At 47.4% G+C, this 15,780-nt stretch overlaps 1 protein-coding gene across 15 annotated transcripts in view; it reads right to left on the minus strand.

Annotated features, from left to right (window-relative positions):
- Window positions 1–15,780, minus strand: part of FHOD3 (formin homology 2 domain containing 3) — a 523,276-nt gene that overhangs the window by 192,628 nt on the left and 314,868 nt on the right. For all 15 annotated transcript variants that reach the window (XM_086372649.1, XM_086372648.1, XM_086372647.1 and 12 more), the window contains one exon: window positions 1,514–1,625. In XM_086372649.1, the coding sequence (XP_086228775.1) occupies window positions 1,514–1,625 (112 nt within the window). The remainder of the gene's footprint in view (window positions 1–1,513; window positions 1,626–15,780) is intronic.

Below are 15,780 nucleotides of genomic sequence, written 5' to 3' on the forward strand. Positions count from 1 at the left end.
AGCAACTAGTAAGCTACTTTCCTTCATCTTTGCATTCAGTCCTGAATGTGGGTCTCTGATCAACACTGAGTCAGAGACAACAAGTGGTTTGAATCAAAGAAGGCTATTTAGGCCTCTCATTTCTTTTCATCGGTTGTCCCTGAGCTGACTTGTACATAAACATGTGTGTCCACACATACATACACACACACAACCATACACCAACATGTTAAGAACAATTCTATCTGGTGAGACTACAGGTAAATTTTTATGGTCTTCTTTACACTGTTTTTTTCCCAAATTTTCTAGAGTATTTCCATTATAAAAAGAAAATAATTAATGTTAACAAATTTTTGTTCTTGTTAGAGTCTTTGTGGGGATGACAATATTAATAAAAATGTCCTACTGAGGAACAAAACCTAAGTATTTGTTAGTCACTCAGTCATTTCCAACTTTTTGCAACTGCATAGATTGTAGCCCACCAGGCTCCTCTGTCCATGGGATTCTCCAGGCAAGAATACTGGAGTGGGTAGCCATTCCCTTCTCCAGGGGATCAGCCCAACCCAGGGATCAAACCCTGGTCTCCTGCATTGTAGGCAGATTCTTTACTGTCTAAGCTACCAGGGAAGCTGTTTTAAAGAATAAAACAAAACAAAAACCTGTTTCAGAATCAGACTTCACAACATTAAAGGGGACGCAGCATGTCATGCTGTAAACCAGATCCAAAGCTCATTTGTCATCAGGTGTGCAGGCCGGCACTAGGCCTTCCTGCTATGGGTCAGCCAGGTGCTGGGACACCCAGAGGGGACAGGCACCCCACTGTCCAGCAAGGACACACACTCCTGGGAGAATGGGCACAGCAGAGATGAGGGGCACACGGGGCTTTGAAAGAATATGCTCATCTAACCCAAGGCAGGGCGGGCCTGGCACAGGCTGGGTGGGAGGTGGGGGTGGTGGGTAAACAGGGATGGGACGTGAAGGGTCGGCCCTAACCGGGCACTGGGGAGCCACCGGCAGGTTTCAGACGGAAAACGACGTGACCACATTTGTGCTTTAGAAGAAGCCTCCAATAGCAGAGAGGCGGGTAGCATTTCAGGGAAGTAAAGGATGCCCAGTGACAGATGGTGAAGAGGATGCAAGGGAGGGAAGATGTTTAAGGAACATTGTGGGGTGAAAGCCAATAAAGCAGGTGGGAGGAAGGGGAAGAGACAAAGGAGCCAAAGTGACTCCAACAGGATGGGAAAAGAGAACAAGCTGGTTCTGTGCATTCAGTTGTGGTGGCTGAAGATGGAGCATAAGGATAAGCTGGAGTCTGACCTGTCCTGGGTCAGCTAGGGGTGCTTTTCTTTCCCTGTTCCCTCCCTCACCTAATCTTTATACATATGCATCCTGAAACATCTGTTTCCTGATGTCAGAAGTCCACACAAAGGGAATTCTGTTCCTTTTCAATTCTGCCTTGAACATGGAAATAAAAAGTGGAAATCTTCCATGAGACACTTTTACTTGGATGACATAGTAAGCAGGGACCACTCACCCCTTTTTGTGTCCACGGCAGAGATGGCCTGAATCAGGAGAGGTGCATTGGACTCCGAGTATTCCACAAAGACCAGCAGCAGCTTCAGGGCTGTCTTCACCACCAGGCGGAACTGTGGAGACAAGACACAACCGTCGTGCAGCTGCACACACAGCAGGGACGTCTGCAGCCTTTGTCCTGACAGCAGCTGGCACCCAGCTGCTCTTCTCAGCAGTTACGCAGATTCCTTCACCAGACACCTTAGAAGGCAGGTGTCAGTATTACCCCCATTGCACAGATAAGTAAACTGAGGCCGAGTCCCTGACTCAAGATACCACAGCTAGAAAAGGAACCAGAATTTGAACCCAAGGCCTTTGGCCCCCAGGCTCACACAAGTTCTGTCAACACAGGAGGCGGCAGTTGCTGGGTCGGTAACTTCGTTTTAACCAGACTAGATCACTGTGATGTACCGCAATCAAGTCTCATTTGTTTTCTGATGAAGAAGCAGGCATGGCAAGCTAAATGACTTGTCTGAGGCTGTGACAGGACGCTTGAACCAAGTCCGGGTTCTTAAAACTGCACAGGGAAGGCCATCTGGGGCCTCACCCCCACAGTCCTGGGCCCAGAGGACTGCACTCGTGAGGAGCCACACCCAGCCCAGGGCCCCTCTTCATGCAGACTGAAGGTCACTTACCTGGAGAAATGCAGCTGACACTGAACCCTAACTCACTCAGCTGCTGGGGGTGGGGTTTGGGCGGTAGGGTGGGGTGGGGTGGAGTTGGAGGTGGGCTGTGGCAGCCTGGGGCTTCCCGCTCAGCCCCCGACCCCTTCCCACAGGCTTTGCTGCTACAACCTTGACTCATGTCTCCTTTCCTGCACCCCATTTCCTCCTTCTCAAAGAAATCACACACCACCTTCCTCCTGGAAACAGGTTCAAATCCCCCTTCTAGGAAACAGTGCACCTGCCTCAGGGCTGCTCCTTGAGGGGGCCCCCAGCAGGTGGCTGGACAGTGCCCCTCTGCCTCCGCCCCTACCCCACGGGCAGAAAGAGCTCTCCTGGGGAGAGGGGCTGCTGTGCATGGAGTCTGCAGGGTCGGAACCACACCTGGGTCAGAGTGGCCTCAACAGTGTTTGCGTGTGGAATGAACGAATCTCCCAAGAAGCAACCAATCAGTCCACGTTTGTTCTCCCACCCCCGTGGCTGCGGAAAACCGGCTCCAGGCACTCCACCAGGTCTGCCGCCGAGAAAGGCCCAGGGACTCCTGCAGGCATCTCCTCACATCAATATATTAGAGCCAGGTGTGGACTTTAGGGCGGGATGTGGAGCCCTGCACACGCCAGGGGGACAGGGTGAAACCATCACCCATCCCAAGTCATTTCTCCAAACTCATGACCCCACCTCTCCCCGTCAACCCCCTGTCCTCTGTCATCTCCCCTAGTAAACCAGCTGGCTTTTCCTCGATTCCATAGCTCTCTCCAGCCAGAGCCATGGTATCCAGCTCCCCTTAAAAGAAAATTGCTCAAAAGAGTTGCCATACTCCCTGATTCCCCTTCTCCATTTCCCATAGACTCCTCAACCCATCTGACAGAGCTCCTATCTCCACGGCGCAGAATAAACTACTCTTGTCAAGCTTGCTGATGGCCTCCATGTTGTCCAAGCATCCCTGGTGGCTCAGACACTAAAGAATCTGCCTGCAATGCAGGAAACCTGGGTTCGATCCCTGGGCCAGGAAGATCCCCTGGAGAAGGAAATGGCAACCCACTCCAGTATTCTTGTCTGGAGAATTCCATGGACAGTGGAGCCTGACAGGCTACAGTTCATGGTGTCACAAAGAGTCAGACACGACTGAGTAACTAATTCTTTGACTTTCCATGGTGTCCAGTGGTTACTCTTCTAGGCTCATTTTAGCTCAACTCTCAGCAGCCCGTGACAATCAACTGCTCCCTCCAGAAACAATTTCCTCATGACATGGCTGACCACCATCTCCTACCTAGGGGGCTACACTAGCTGGCTCCTTCTAAGCAGCTCAACCTCCAGGTGTGGGGAGGCCTCAAAGTTCACTCCCCACCCCTGCTCCCTTGCCACACACTCTGTCCAGGTGAGTTTATCCAGGCCCTTAACTGTAAATCCCACTTATGACTCAGTGCTCTTCAGACCTGGCACCTGACCTCGCCACTCTTATGGGCCCTCAAGTTCAATGTAGCCCATAGAGAATTCTCTCGATTTGTACTTGTGCTCATTCTGTCCCACCACTACTTCCAGCGTGTCCCTTCCACAAGTCCACACCTCGGGACAAGGCCCCACCATTCACTCACTGCAAATGGGAGCCACACTGCCCTCCTCCCTCCCAATTTCACAATGACTCCGTCCATCAGGGCTGTCGGCAGCTATCTGACTCTGCCCACAGCTCCCTCTCCCTGTCCACCCGAGACCACCATGAGAGCCTCCTTAGTACTGCTGGGCTTGTCACCTTGAAGCCCTTTCTCTAAACTTCAGCCAGAGGGACCCTGGCCCTCTCAACCCTCCACTGGCTCTGCATCACATTCAGGGTGGCGTCCACCCCTGCGAGCTTTATGTCGCTACCAGGCTCTCTGTCCTCATCCCCGTCACTCCCCTTCTGCCCAGGGTGCTCCCATCAGCCACCTCTCTTTAGTCACATGACCGTGTGTTTTTCACATACTAAAGCTTGTGCCTGACTCAAGAGTTTTCTCATTGGCTATTCCCTCACCAGTCACCACAGGACTGGCCTTTCCTTATCTTCCAGGTCTGAGAGATTTCCCCTCGTGGGAAATAACCTTTCTGACGACGTCATCTAAAGGAGCCCCTTGGTCACTCACGTCACCCTGTTTTCTTCACGTCCTTTATCATGACCTGTAACTGCTACATACACGTCACTCATCTGATACACGTGCCACACCTGTTTAGAGCAGCCGGTCCCTTCCCCAGGGATCTTCCTGACCCAGCAATTGAACCGGGGTCTCCTGCATGGCAGGTGGAGTCTTTACCAGCTGAGCCACCAGGGAAGCCCCAGAGCAGAGGCCACCTGGTGGTGGAGATGCTGATTTTTCTGACACACCAGAAACCGCATCTCCCTCCAAGGGGCTGCTGGGTCAGTACTGCACATGGGCAGGCCGGAGTGCCCTCTTCACCAAGGCTTGGCCTGCAAACCCAACCCCTAATGTGTGTGGAGCCAGTCTCCTCGGCCCGCTCTGACCCCCCACTCCACCCCAGCCCTCAGCACGGCCGGGCCCCCCGCACCAAGTGCAGAGGACAAGCAGCGCCTTGGGCTTCTGTCCGTCCGCCCTGCGACGTCCTTATCAAAATGGGACCTGAGCTCCAGCGAGGGCTCTGAACCCTCTAGAGCACGTTCACCTTTTGTCAGCCATGTCCCACATTCTCTGTTCTCCCTAACTGGGAATAGACTAAATTCCAGAGTATTTTTCTCCGCAACTACAAGGTGGGGGTAGGAGAGGAAGGCATGGCACAATGAACGGTGCTATCTCGGTACATGTAGAGCAGAAAAAATGTCTTCAAGTAAATAAAACAACCCAGCAAGCCCAGGCTTGGCGCCCTCATTGGTGGGTGGACTGTTATTATGTGGTTTAAGCCTCCTCAGTGTCTTCGTGGGAAAGAACCTGGCTGCTGCCCAGCCCACGGCCCCATCAGCTGGTCTCAGCTGGGCTGCCTCCCGGGCATCTCTGTGGTCATGGGGCCTTGGCTGACAGGGTACTCAAGGACCCACTCTCCCTTACAAGGTTCTCTAAGTAAGAAACCACTGTTTTCTCGGGAAGTCTTCTTTCCTTATTAGTCTCAACATGCCTGTTCACGTCATCTTCTCCTTTGCTATGAAGGCTCTGCTTAGAGATCTTTTGCCCCTGTAACTTTATTTTTAAAAAACCCTTAAACTCTTCTGAGTCATGATCTTAGGCTTCTATGAATTTGGCTTCTACTCGGTCTAAGTTGATGTTTATGTGTGTTTGGAAGCCTTACTATGTAAAATTAATCACAAACATATTATATAGTTAAACTACTTCAGAAAAAAGAGAGCATTGACACATTAATTTAATGGAAATGAATAGTACTAATTGCTAGCATGTCCCAACTAATCATCAAAATACAACCAGCACAGCTTCTCTTCTGAAATACCTCATTAGCATTGCTGTACAGACTTGAAAGGAATAAGAATTCCTGACTTCAAAAGATTTCTACACCAAATGCTCATTTTTCCAGAATTCACACAATTTGATGCCCTCAAGTATCTGGAATGCTATCAAAACCCTCCAAAACCTTGGCACAGTCACAGTGGAGGCCGCACAGCCATTCCTCCAAGTCGAAACACGCTGCTCATCATCTCAGAGCTCTTAAAAATCCGCTGTGCTTATTCTAAGACACATTCTAGCAGGAGTGGCCACCGAGCTTCCTGACCTGCTGAGAGGAGGTAAACGAGAGGCCAGTGATGGACCGGGAGAGGCAGGCCCACCGTGGCAGCGGGAGCAAGGACCACGAATGAGGGGCGGGGACACACGCATGGATGCCAGTGCACACAGCACTGCAAGGCTCAGACACTGGAGGCTTCTCAAAGGGCTGTGGCAGTGACCCTCCAATGCCATTTCATCTCCGCCTGGCGCTCCTTCATGTTCTAAGGGGCGGTTTCACCACAAATGACTTACAGGCTAAAAACTCTGCCTATCTGTCTAACACTGAGGGCAGTCAGTAAGAACTGATTCTCATTCTTATGGAGCATGAAGCACTTGGGAAGATAAAGCAACTGGTCACAAAACAGTAACCAGAACAACACGGAGTCAGTCTCAGAAGCAGTGGTTCTGAGACCAGTCAGATGCTGCGGGCATAGATTCCCCATATCAGAAGGTCTGGGTGGCCCTTGCTAAGGCTACTGCAGAAGAAATTCAGAACCTGGATGGGGGTGAGCCGGCCAGGCCATCTAAGGTCCTTCCCAATTCCAAGATGCTCTGATTCTTCTTTCAACATCCTGAGTGCCTTCCAGATGCTCAGTACCCACTGAAGGTCCCTGGGCGGCAGGAGGTCAGGAAGCTGTAGCCCAGCCTTTAAGAAGACAGTCAACCTGCTTTGGAGACAGGACTCAGAACACCTCCACACAACACGGCTGAGAGCATTACCTGTGCCAGGGGCCATCAGAGTCCGGCTACTGAGGACAGAGAGCAACGTCCCAGAGCCAGGCCCCTACACTGGGGAGGAGAGGCTCAGAGCTGATGTAGCCGGCCTTCTAGGCTTCTAGGGACCCGAAGAGCGGTGTGACAGCCTTCAGGTTCCCGCTTATACAAATAAGCCCACTTATTTTAGGGTTTGGAGGAACCACACGGAGGGGAGGGTCTACATTCAGCCTTTGGGCTACACATTACCTACTTTTATATACAGTCAACCCTTGAATAACATGGGTTTGAACTGTGTGGATCCACTCATAGGAAGTTTTTTTCTTTTTCAAAGGTAAATACTATGGTACCACATGATCCGCGGCTGGCTGAATCCCTGGGTGCAGAACCACGGGTACAGCACTGCGGACATGGAATAACCGCAGATATGGAGAGCTGACTTTAATCTATACACCATTTTTCAACTCCTGGAAGGATCTGGGTCTCTAACCTCTGCATAATTCAAGGATCAACTATAATTACATTCTAGGAAAAACTGCTACTCTATTTTAGCGCTGTCCATCATAATGCTGCTGCTGCTGCTAAGTCGCTTCAGTCGTGTCCGACTCTGTGCGATGCCATGGACTGCAGCCTACCAGGCTTCTCCGTCCATGGGATTCTCCAGGCAAGAACACTGGAGTGGGTTGCCATTTCCTTCTCCAATGCATGAAAGTGGAAAGTGAAAGTGAAGTCGCTCAGTCGTGTCTGACTCTTAGCGACCCCGTGGACTGCAGCCTACCAGGCTCCTCCATCTATGGGATTTTCCAGGCAACAGTACTGGAGGGGGGTGCCATTGCCTTCTCCCGTCCATCATAATAAATTATGTTTTATGTTGCTTTAAATATGCAGCTAAATCACAGTATATAACAGGAATCTGAGACAAGCCTTTCACTCAAGGACAGGAACATGTAGTCAGCGGTGAACTGTGCTTCTTATCATCAGTGTGAGCCTTACTTTCCACAGCAGCTGTTCCTCTCTGTTCCTACACAGCATAAAGTGGAGGCCGTGGGGCTTCGGAAGACCAGGGAGGTCCCACGGACAACCTGGGACTCCAGTGTCACCTCCACGTCAGGGAGGCGGGGACTGAGTAGGACGATGGAGTCCATAGAGCTTGGCTGGTTTTGTTGTTGCTGTTGTTTAATTTTCAGCCCACAAGGAGGGCATGGAGTCAGCCTGTACAGAACCTGGCTATCTAGGGTTTAGATAAACTGTAACCACCAGTTGTTATGGAAAAGGAGTAAGAGGCAGTTCCTCAATAATTCTGCTCTTAAAAGCAAACTAGAGGGCTTCCCTCCTGGCTCACTGGTAAAGAAACTGCCTGTGAATCCAGGAGACAAAGGCTCGATCCCTAATCTGGGAAGATCTCACATGCCTGGGGGCAACTGAGCCCATGTGCCACACTACTGAGCCTGCGCTCTAGAGCCGGGAGCCACAACTAACGAACCTGAGCACCCCAGAGCCCATGCTGTGCGACAACGAAGCCACCGCAGCGAGAAGCGGGTGCACCGCAACTGGAGAGTACCCCAGCTCGTCGCATAGAGAAAAGCCCGCACAGCAACAAAGACCCAGCAATCTGAAATAAACAAATAAAAAAGCAAACTGGAACTCCCTTCACGTTTTATGGTACTTAGAGAAGACCAAGAACTTCACTTAGCAGGTCAAATACGTTGCTTATGAAGTAGAAATCAAAGTATTCCCCCAAGTCTCCAAATTCCTACTCTTTTAAAAATTCAGCAACCATAGAAAGAAAACAATTTCCAAACCTCAGGATTTAAATTATAAAGGGGGTTTGAAAGACATGCTTCATTCTATCTGTTTCATTTTCCCCTAAAAAAAGCATGTTATAGAAGTGGATGCTGGTTATTAAAACTGAATTAGAAATTGGAGGGTAACTTGATCCTCAAAGCTTTGCCACACTGTTTACAAGCTAACCAGAACTAAGACTATACTGAATATTTTAACAAGAACAACAACAAAATTCAAGTGACTTAAGATATTTATCAAACTTCTCTTAAATGCTTTATTCCAAAGACATATACTCAAGCTCAGAATTTCTAAGCAAAAAGCTCAGAATGGGCCCTCAGATATCTTGGGGTTCAAATCTCTCCCCTTTTGTGCTGTCATCATAAGAATGAGGTTGATCTTATCAGAAATAAAGTATAGGCCAAAATACTCTCCCTGAGTCCAAACTTCTGAGCCAAGGCTTTCAGGTGTCTGTGGGGGAGAGGTGTAGACCCCAAAGCTGGCACACCTGCCAGGACAGGAAGCCACTCACATCAAACCCATGTGCTGTGGCTTCAGGGCCTAATGGCCAACCCATGTATGATCCAATGCAATTTGCAGAAAGGGAACCATCTTGGTGATTAATGGAGTAGCCAATTGTGGGGCTGGGAACCCCTCAAACTTTTACTTACTTGCTGTCAGAAAATCTTGCAGAATGTCAAATACAGAAGACTATTCAAAAATAAAGACCCTGATACTGGGAAGGATGGAAAGCAAAAGCAGGAGGCACCAGCAGAGGTCGAGGTGGTTGGATGGCATCACCAACTCAAAGGACATGAGTTTGAGCAAGCTCCAGGAGACAGTGGAGGACAGAGGAGCCTGGCATGCTACAGTCCGTGGGGTTGCAAAGAGGTGGACACAATGTAGCAACTGAACAACAAAAACAAAAATTCAAAAATAATTCAAATAAATGTCAAAATAGTAAATAGTGCTGTAAAAGAACATGTTCTTCTATTGAGATAAAGTACTGGGGCTTACCTGGAGGTTTCTGTAAAGAATAATGTCTAAAAGTGAATAAGACCAAAAAACATCCACTTGCTAAATTTCTTTTGGGATACATTTCTCAGTGTAACTATGAAGAGTTAGCTGATAACAGGTAACATAAATCCATTGTTGTTATCTAAGCACTTCACCCAATATCAATAACCTCAGATATGCAGATGATGCCACCCTTATGGCAGAAAGAGGAACTAAAAAGCCTCTTGATGAAAGTGAAAGAGGACAGTGAAAAACTTGGCTTAAAGCTCAACATTTAGAAAACTAAGATCATGACATCCAGTCCCATCACTTCATGGAAAATAGATGGAGAAACAGTGGAAACAGTGGCTGACTTTATTTTTTGGGGTTCCAAAATCACTGCAGATGGTGATTGCAGCCATGAAATTAAAAGACACTTACTCCTTGGAAGGAAAGTTATGACCAACCTAGATAGCATATTAAAAAGCAGAGATATTACTTTGCCAACAAAGGTCCGTCTAGTCAAGGCTATGGTTTTTCCAGTGGTCATGTATGGATGTGAGAGTTGGACTATAAAGAAAGCTGAGCACCAAAGAATTGATGCTTTTGAACTGTGGTGTTGGAGAAGACTCTTGAGAGTCCCTTGGACTGCAAGGAGATCCAACCAGTCCATCCTAAAGGAGATCAGTCTTGGGTATTCATTGGTAGGACTGATTTTGAAGCTGAAGCTCCAATACTTTGGCCACCTGATGCGAAGAGCTAACTCATTTGAAAAAACCCTGATGCTGGGAGGGATTGAGGGCAGGAGGAGAAGGGGACGACAGAGGATGAGATGTCTGGATGGCATCACCAACTAAATGGACATGGGTTTGGGTGGACTCTGGGAGTTGGTGATGGACAGGGAGGCCTGGCGTGCTGCGATTCATGGGGTCACAAAGAGTCGGACACGACTGAGTGACTGAACTGAACTGAAAGCACTACCAAAACCGTGCACTAAAACACTGCCTTAGGGAACACTGCCACAGGGAACACTGCCACAGTACCTTCAAAATGAAGGGGGGAAATCAACCAGAGTGGTGCTTATCCCCAGCTTCAGATACAAAACCTCCTGGTCCAGAAGACTCTGTGACTGGTCACACAGCTAACTTCTAGAGGAAGTCAAAGAAAACCAAGGCTAATCTGATTTCTACCATACTATAGGGTACCCCAGCTTTCCCTCTGGTGCAAAAACATAAGCCACAGGCAAATGGGACACATATTCTTCTCTTCTGCTGCTGCTGCTGCTAAGTCACTTTAGTCGTGTCCAACTCTGTGCGACCCCATAGACAGCAGCCCACCAGGCTCCTCTGTCCTTAGGATTCTCCAGGCAAGAACATTGGAGTGGGTTAGTGGGTTGCCATTGCCTTCTCCAATGCAGGAAAGTGAAAAGTGAAAGGGAAGTCGCTCAGTTGTGTCCTACTCTTTGCGACCCCATGCACTGTAGCCACCAGGCTCCTCCATTCGTGGGACCTTCCAGGCAAGAGTACTGGAGTGGGTATTCTTCTCTGAGTAATCAGTTCAGTTCAGCCCAGTTCAGTCGCTCAGTCATGTCCGCCTGTTTGTGACCCCACGAATCGCAGCACGCCAGGACTCCCTGTGCATCACCAACTCCCGGAGTTCACCCAAACTCATGTCCATCGAGTCGGTGATGCCATCCAGCCATCTCATCTTCTGTCGTCCCCTTTCTTCCTGCCCCCAATCCCTCCCAGCATCAGGGTCTTTTCAAATGAGTCAGCTCTTCGCATCAGGTGGCCAAAGTATTGGAGTTTCAGCTTTAGCATCAGTCCTTCCAATGAATACCCAGGACTGATCTCCTTTAGGATGGACTGGTTGGATCTCCTTGCAGTCCAAGGGACTCTCAAGAGTCTTCTCCAGCACCACAGTTCAAAAGCATCAATTCTTTGGTGCTCAGCTTTCTTTATAGTCCAACTCTCACATCCATACATGACCACTGGAAAAACCATAGCCTTGACTAGACGGACCTTTGTTGACAAAGTAATGTCTCTGCTTTTTAATATGCTATCTAGGTTGGTCATAACTTTCCTTCCAAGGAGTAAGCATCTTCTAATTTCATGGTTGCAATCACTATCCACAGTGATTTTGCAGCCCCCCAAAAATAAAGTCTGACACTGTTTCCACTGTTTCCCCATCTATTTCCCATGAAGTGATGGGACTGGATGCCACGATCTTAGTTTTCTGAATGTTGAGCTTTAAGCCAAGTTTTTCACTGTCCTCTTTCACTTTCATCAAGACACTTTTGAGTTCCTCTTCACTTTCTGCCATAAGGGTGGTGTCATCTGCATGTCTGAGGTGACTGATCAAAGCTGAATAACTTTCTTATGTAAATAACCAGCCCTGGAAACATGACAATGAACAACTGCCAAGCTCAGGAATGTGAAAGTGCTGTTAGCCCGAGTGTGCTGGTCAGCTGTCATCTCCTAAAGTGGACGGAGAAGGGCTGGCAGATGAGTAGTGGCAGGTAGAGAGAGGCTGCAGGGATGGGGTCAGCAGTGCTGGCAAAGGATGACCTGAGCTGGTAGGGCTGCTCCCAGCGGGCTCCTGGAAGCTTACGCTTTTTTCAGTCGTCCTGTTCACCCAACTCTCCTAGAACATCTCTGTCCAAGGAACAGCACATCGGCCACAGTGAAGCTTTTACATCATTCCAGATGTTCTTCCATATTAGAGCCACCCATTTCCCAGAAGAGGGAACACAGCTGCAAGTGCTTGGCCACATGCCCCCAAAGGGAAGAAGGTTCAGAGTCCCACTTCATTCCTGTTTCCTCCCATTTACATTCATAAGGGATCTTGACTATGTAAATTTGTAAGCTGCAGTTCTGGTTTATCAATAAGCCTTTGGAGAGTTGTGGTTCCTACCACAAATCAGCTCCCTGAAGCTAATCATCTCAGAGTGGAATGAAAAAAAAAAAAATGCTGTTCCAGCCCTGTGGCTGGGGACCCATTCTGGATCTTGGGGTCCCCTCAGTGTGCTGGTTCCTTTAAGGTGTGACTCCAACCTCTGGTGTCAACTACTAGTAAATTCCCCCCAAACAATGACTAGTAAAATTTCCTTTTTTTTTCTTTTTCTTCCACTTAGATTATGGGGGTATCCAAGAGATCAAATCAGTGAGAATTAGTTTTCTGGGTGTGTGCCTATGTGCTCAGTTGCTTAGTCGTGTCCGACTCTTTCTGACCCCATAGACTGTAGAATGCCAGGCACTCCAGTCCATGAGATTCTCCAGGCAAGGATGCTGGAGTGAGTTGCTATTTCCTCCTCCAGGGATTTTTGGGTGTATGGAGCCGAATAACCAGTAGAAGAGCAATACCCATAAAGGGGAGAGTGGCTCTTCGTATCCATAATATCTCTGACACAAATATTACTTGACTGAGTGAGTGAAAGTCACTCAGTCGTGTCCGACTCTTTGCGACCCCACGGACTACACAGTTCATGGAATTCTCCAGGCCAGAATACTGGACTGGGTAGCCTTTCCCTTCTCCAGAGGATGTTCCCAACCTAGGGATCAAATCCAGGTCTCCCACATTGCAGGCAGATTCTTTACCAGCTGAGCCACAAGGGAAGTCCAAGAATACTGGAATGGGTAGCCTATCCCTTCTCCAGTAGATATTCCCGACCCAGGAATCAAACCAGTGTCTCCTGCATTGCAGTGGATTCTTTACCAACTGAGCTATCGGGGAAGCCCCAAATTGAACCTGTATTAAAACATGGAATTTGGTTGGTCAAGAGGTTAAGAATCTGCCTGCCAATGTAGGCGACACTGGTTTGATCCCTGGTCTGGGAAGATTCCACATGCCATGAAGCAGCTGAGCCCAGATACCACAGCTCCTGAGCCTGCACTCTAGGGTCAAGAACAGCAAACAACCCATAGGAGGAAGGGAGCAGCCACAGACTACCTGGACAGGCAGGAAACCACATCCTGAGTCTTCTCCTCTATGACATAAAAGCCATAAGCTGCAGGGAAGGATAGCAAATCTTGTTGCCCCAGAAGCACAGGTAGTGTAGTAGAAGGGAAAAGAATAAGACTTTGTGTTGCTGGGACAGGGGCAAGAACACATCCCTCAGGAGAGACCTTTTAGAGTTCTCCTACCACTGAGGGAGGGACAGAACCACTGAGACAGTCCCACCTCAAACCCAGTTTATTGGTGTAGTATAAAACCTTGATATTAAAAAATAACCTTTTAAAATTTTTACTGATTTTTTTTATGATTCTAAGAGTAATATATTCTCTTTATACCAAACTTCAGAAATACAAAAATAAAGTAAAAATCACCTGAAGTGCTATTACATAAGGATTTTAAACTTTGTACATTTCCTTCTAATTTTCCTACACTATTTTCCTGTATTATTGTAGTATTTCAAAAACTTAACATCTAATGACTGTGTAATTAATATTAGGCATATGACCTTGCTAAAGACCAATGTTGGAAACAAGGCAATAGAGAAAGTTCAGTTCTGGAAGCACCAGGCCACAGCAGGTTCCACTTGGAGAGAGGCAGGAGCATGGAGATTGACCTCCCTCTGAGACTCAGATGTGTAGAAAATGTTCTAAAGCTCACAGTGAAAAGGCAACATTGAGAAAAACTCTCTAGCAAGCCAGTTCTCATCTCAAGCACAATTACTTAAAAGAACTTGGAAACGGGTGGTAAAGGAAGATAATACAGCAACAGCAAAACCCAAGCCCTGCTCCCCTTGAGAGAAAACTGAAAACCTCTCTACTCTAATAGCTTAGTATTAGAGATGTGCCCATTTATAGGCATAAATACTACCTACGTTAGCCTATACTATCCCATACATACCAAGCTTTCAACAAAAAATCACAAGATGTATAAAAAAGTCCCAATTCCCCACCCTTTCTAACAAGAAACAAAGCCATCAATAGATTTGGCTCAATATTGGAACTATAAAATTCACAATGATTAAAATGTTAAAGACTAATGGAAAAGGTATACACCATGCATGAACAGATGATAAATTTCAGCAAAGGGAAACTATAAGAATCAAATGGAAATGCTGGAAGTAAAAAGCATTTAAAGCCTAAAGCTTTCCTTTCCTGAGTGAATATGATCTTGAGGTTGGAACTCTAGCCTGAAATTAATGGGAAAAAAATCAAAGCTCCACATTTAGGTGTTAAACAATCACAGAGATGCAGAATGGAAGAAATTGGCAAATGTAAATAAGTGAAAAACAAAACAAAACCTAGGAGGTTTAGTGAATTATTAGTTTGATTGGAGCTAGCACCCAGGGCTGCCGCTGAATGCAGAGGTGGGATTTATAGAAGGGGGACACTGTATTCTGGGATCTTACCAAAGTAAGATCCTTTGCACTGGATGGACAGAGAAACTGCTACCCCACACAATGAGGAACTACAAACTACATCCCCAAGGACTGTCTGTGGAGACCATCAAATTTAACTTGGACAGGATGGCATAATCAGTTCAGTTTAGTCACTCAGTCGTGTCTGACTCTTTGCAACCCCATGGACTGCAGCATGCCAGGCCTCCCTGTCCATCACCAACTCCCAGAGTTCACTCAAACTCATGTCCATTGAGTTGGTGATGCCATCCCACCATCTCACCCTCTGTCGTCCCCTTCTCCTCCTGCTTTCAATCTTTCCCAGCATCAGGGTCTTTTCCAATGAGTCAAGATGGCATAGTATCTGTCTTTAAACACTTTAAGAGTATTTCCATGGGGAAGTGAGTGTGTGTTATTCTAGAAAGCAGTGCAAAGCATTTGGTTAATGACAGAAAGGTAGAGGTGGGTCCCCACAAGTAAGGCTTTCCCACAGTTCCAGTGTCCAGTAAAGGCAGTTTGAGGGAAATGGCACTTGCTCTGCTGAAGTATTGGGAGTGTGGCTGGTGAATGTCAGGAACATCTTGAACAAGATTTTGCCATCTCTCCAAGGCTAGAATTCTATTTGATATTACATTACTCAAAAAGCACTTCAGTGAGTCTCCAGATAATTATGCTGAGTGAAAAAAAGCTAACTCCAAAAGGTTACATGCTGTGGCCCCTACCTTCCATATAACCTTATTGAAATCACCAAAGTATAGAAATGAAGAACAGGTTAATGGTTGCCAGAGATTTAGGTTTGGGTGGGAATAGGAGGCAAGTGATATTCGGGCTCCTGTTGGTGATAGACACGTTCTGTCTCTTGACTGTACCAAACCCTCAACTGCCTGATTTGTGATGCTGTAGTACAGTATTGCAGGATGTTATCTTTGGAGAAAGCTGGGTAAAGATTACACAGGATCTCTAGGTATTATTTCTAACAATTATATGTGAACATACAATTATCTCAAAACAATTAACCAAAAAAATTAAA

Source organism: Bos grunniens, chromosome 24, assembly GCF_055505025.1.
Source record: "Bos grunniens cultivar Pamir isolate PY7600 chromosome 24, Bosgru_T2T1.0, whole genome shotgun sequence".
Taxonomy (NCBI): domain Eukaryota; kingdom Metazoa; phylum Chordata; class Mammalia; order Artiodactyla; family Bovidae; genus Bos; species Bos grunniens.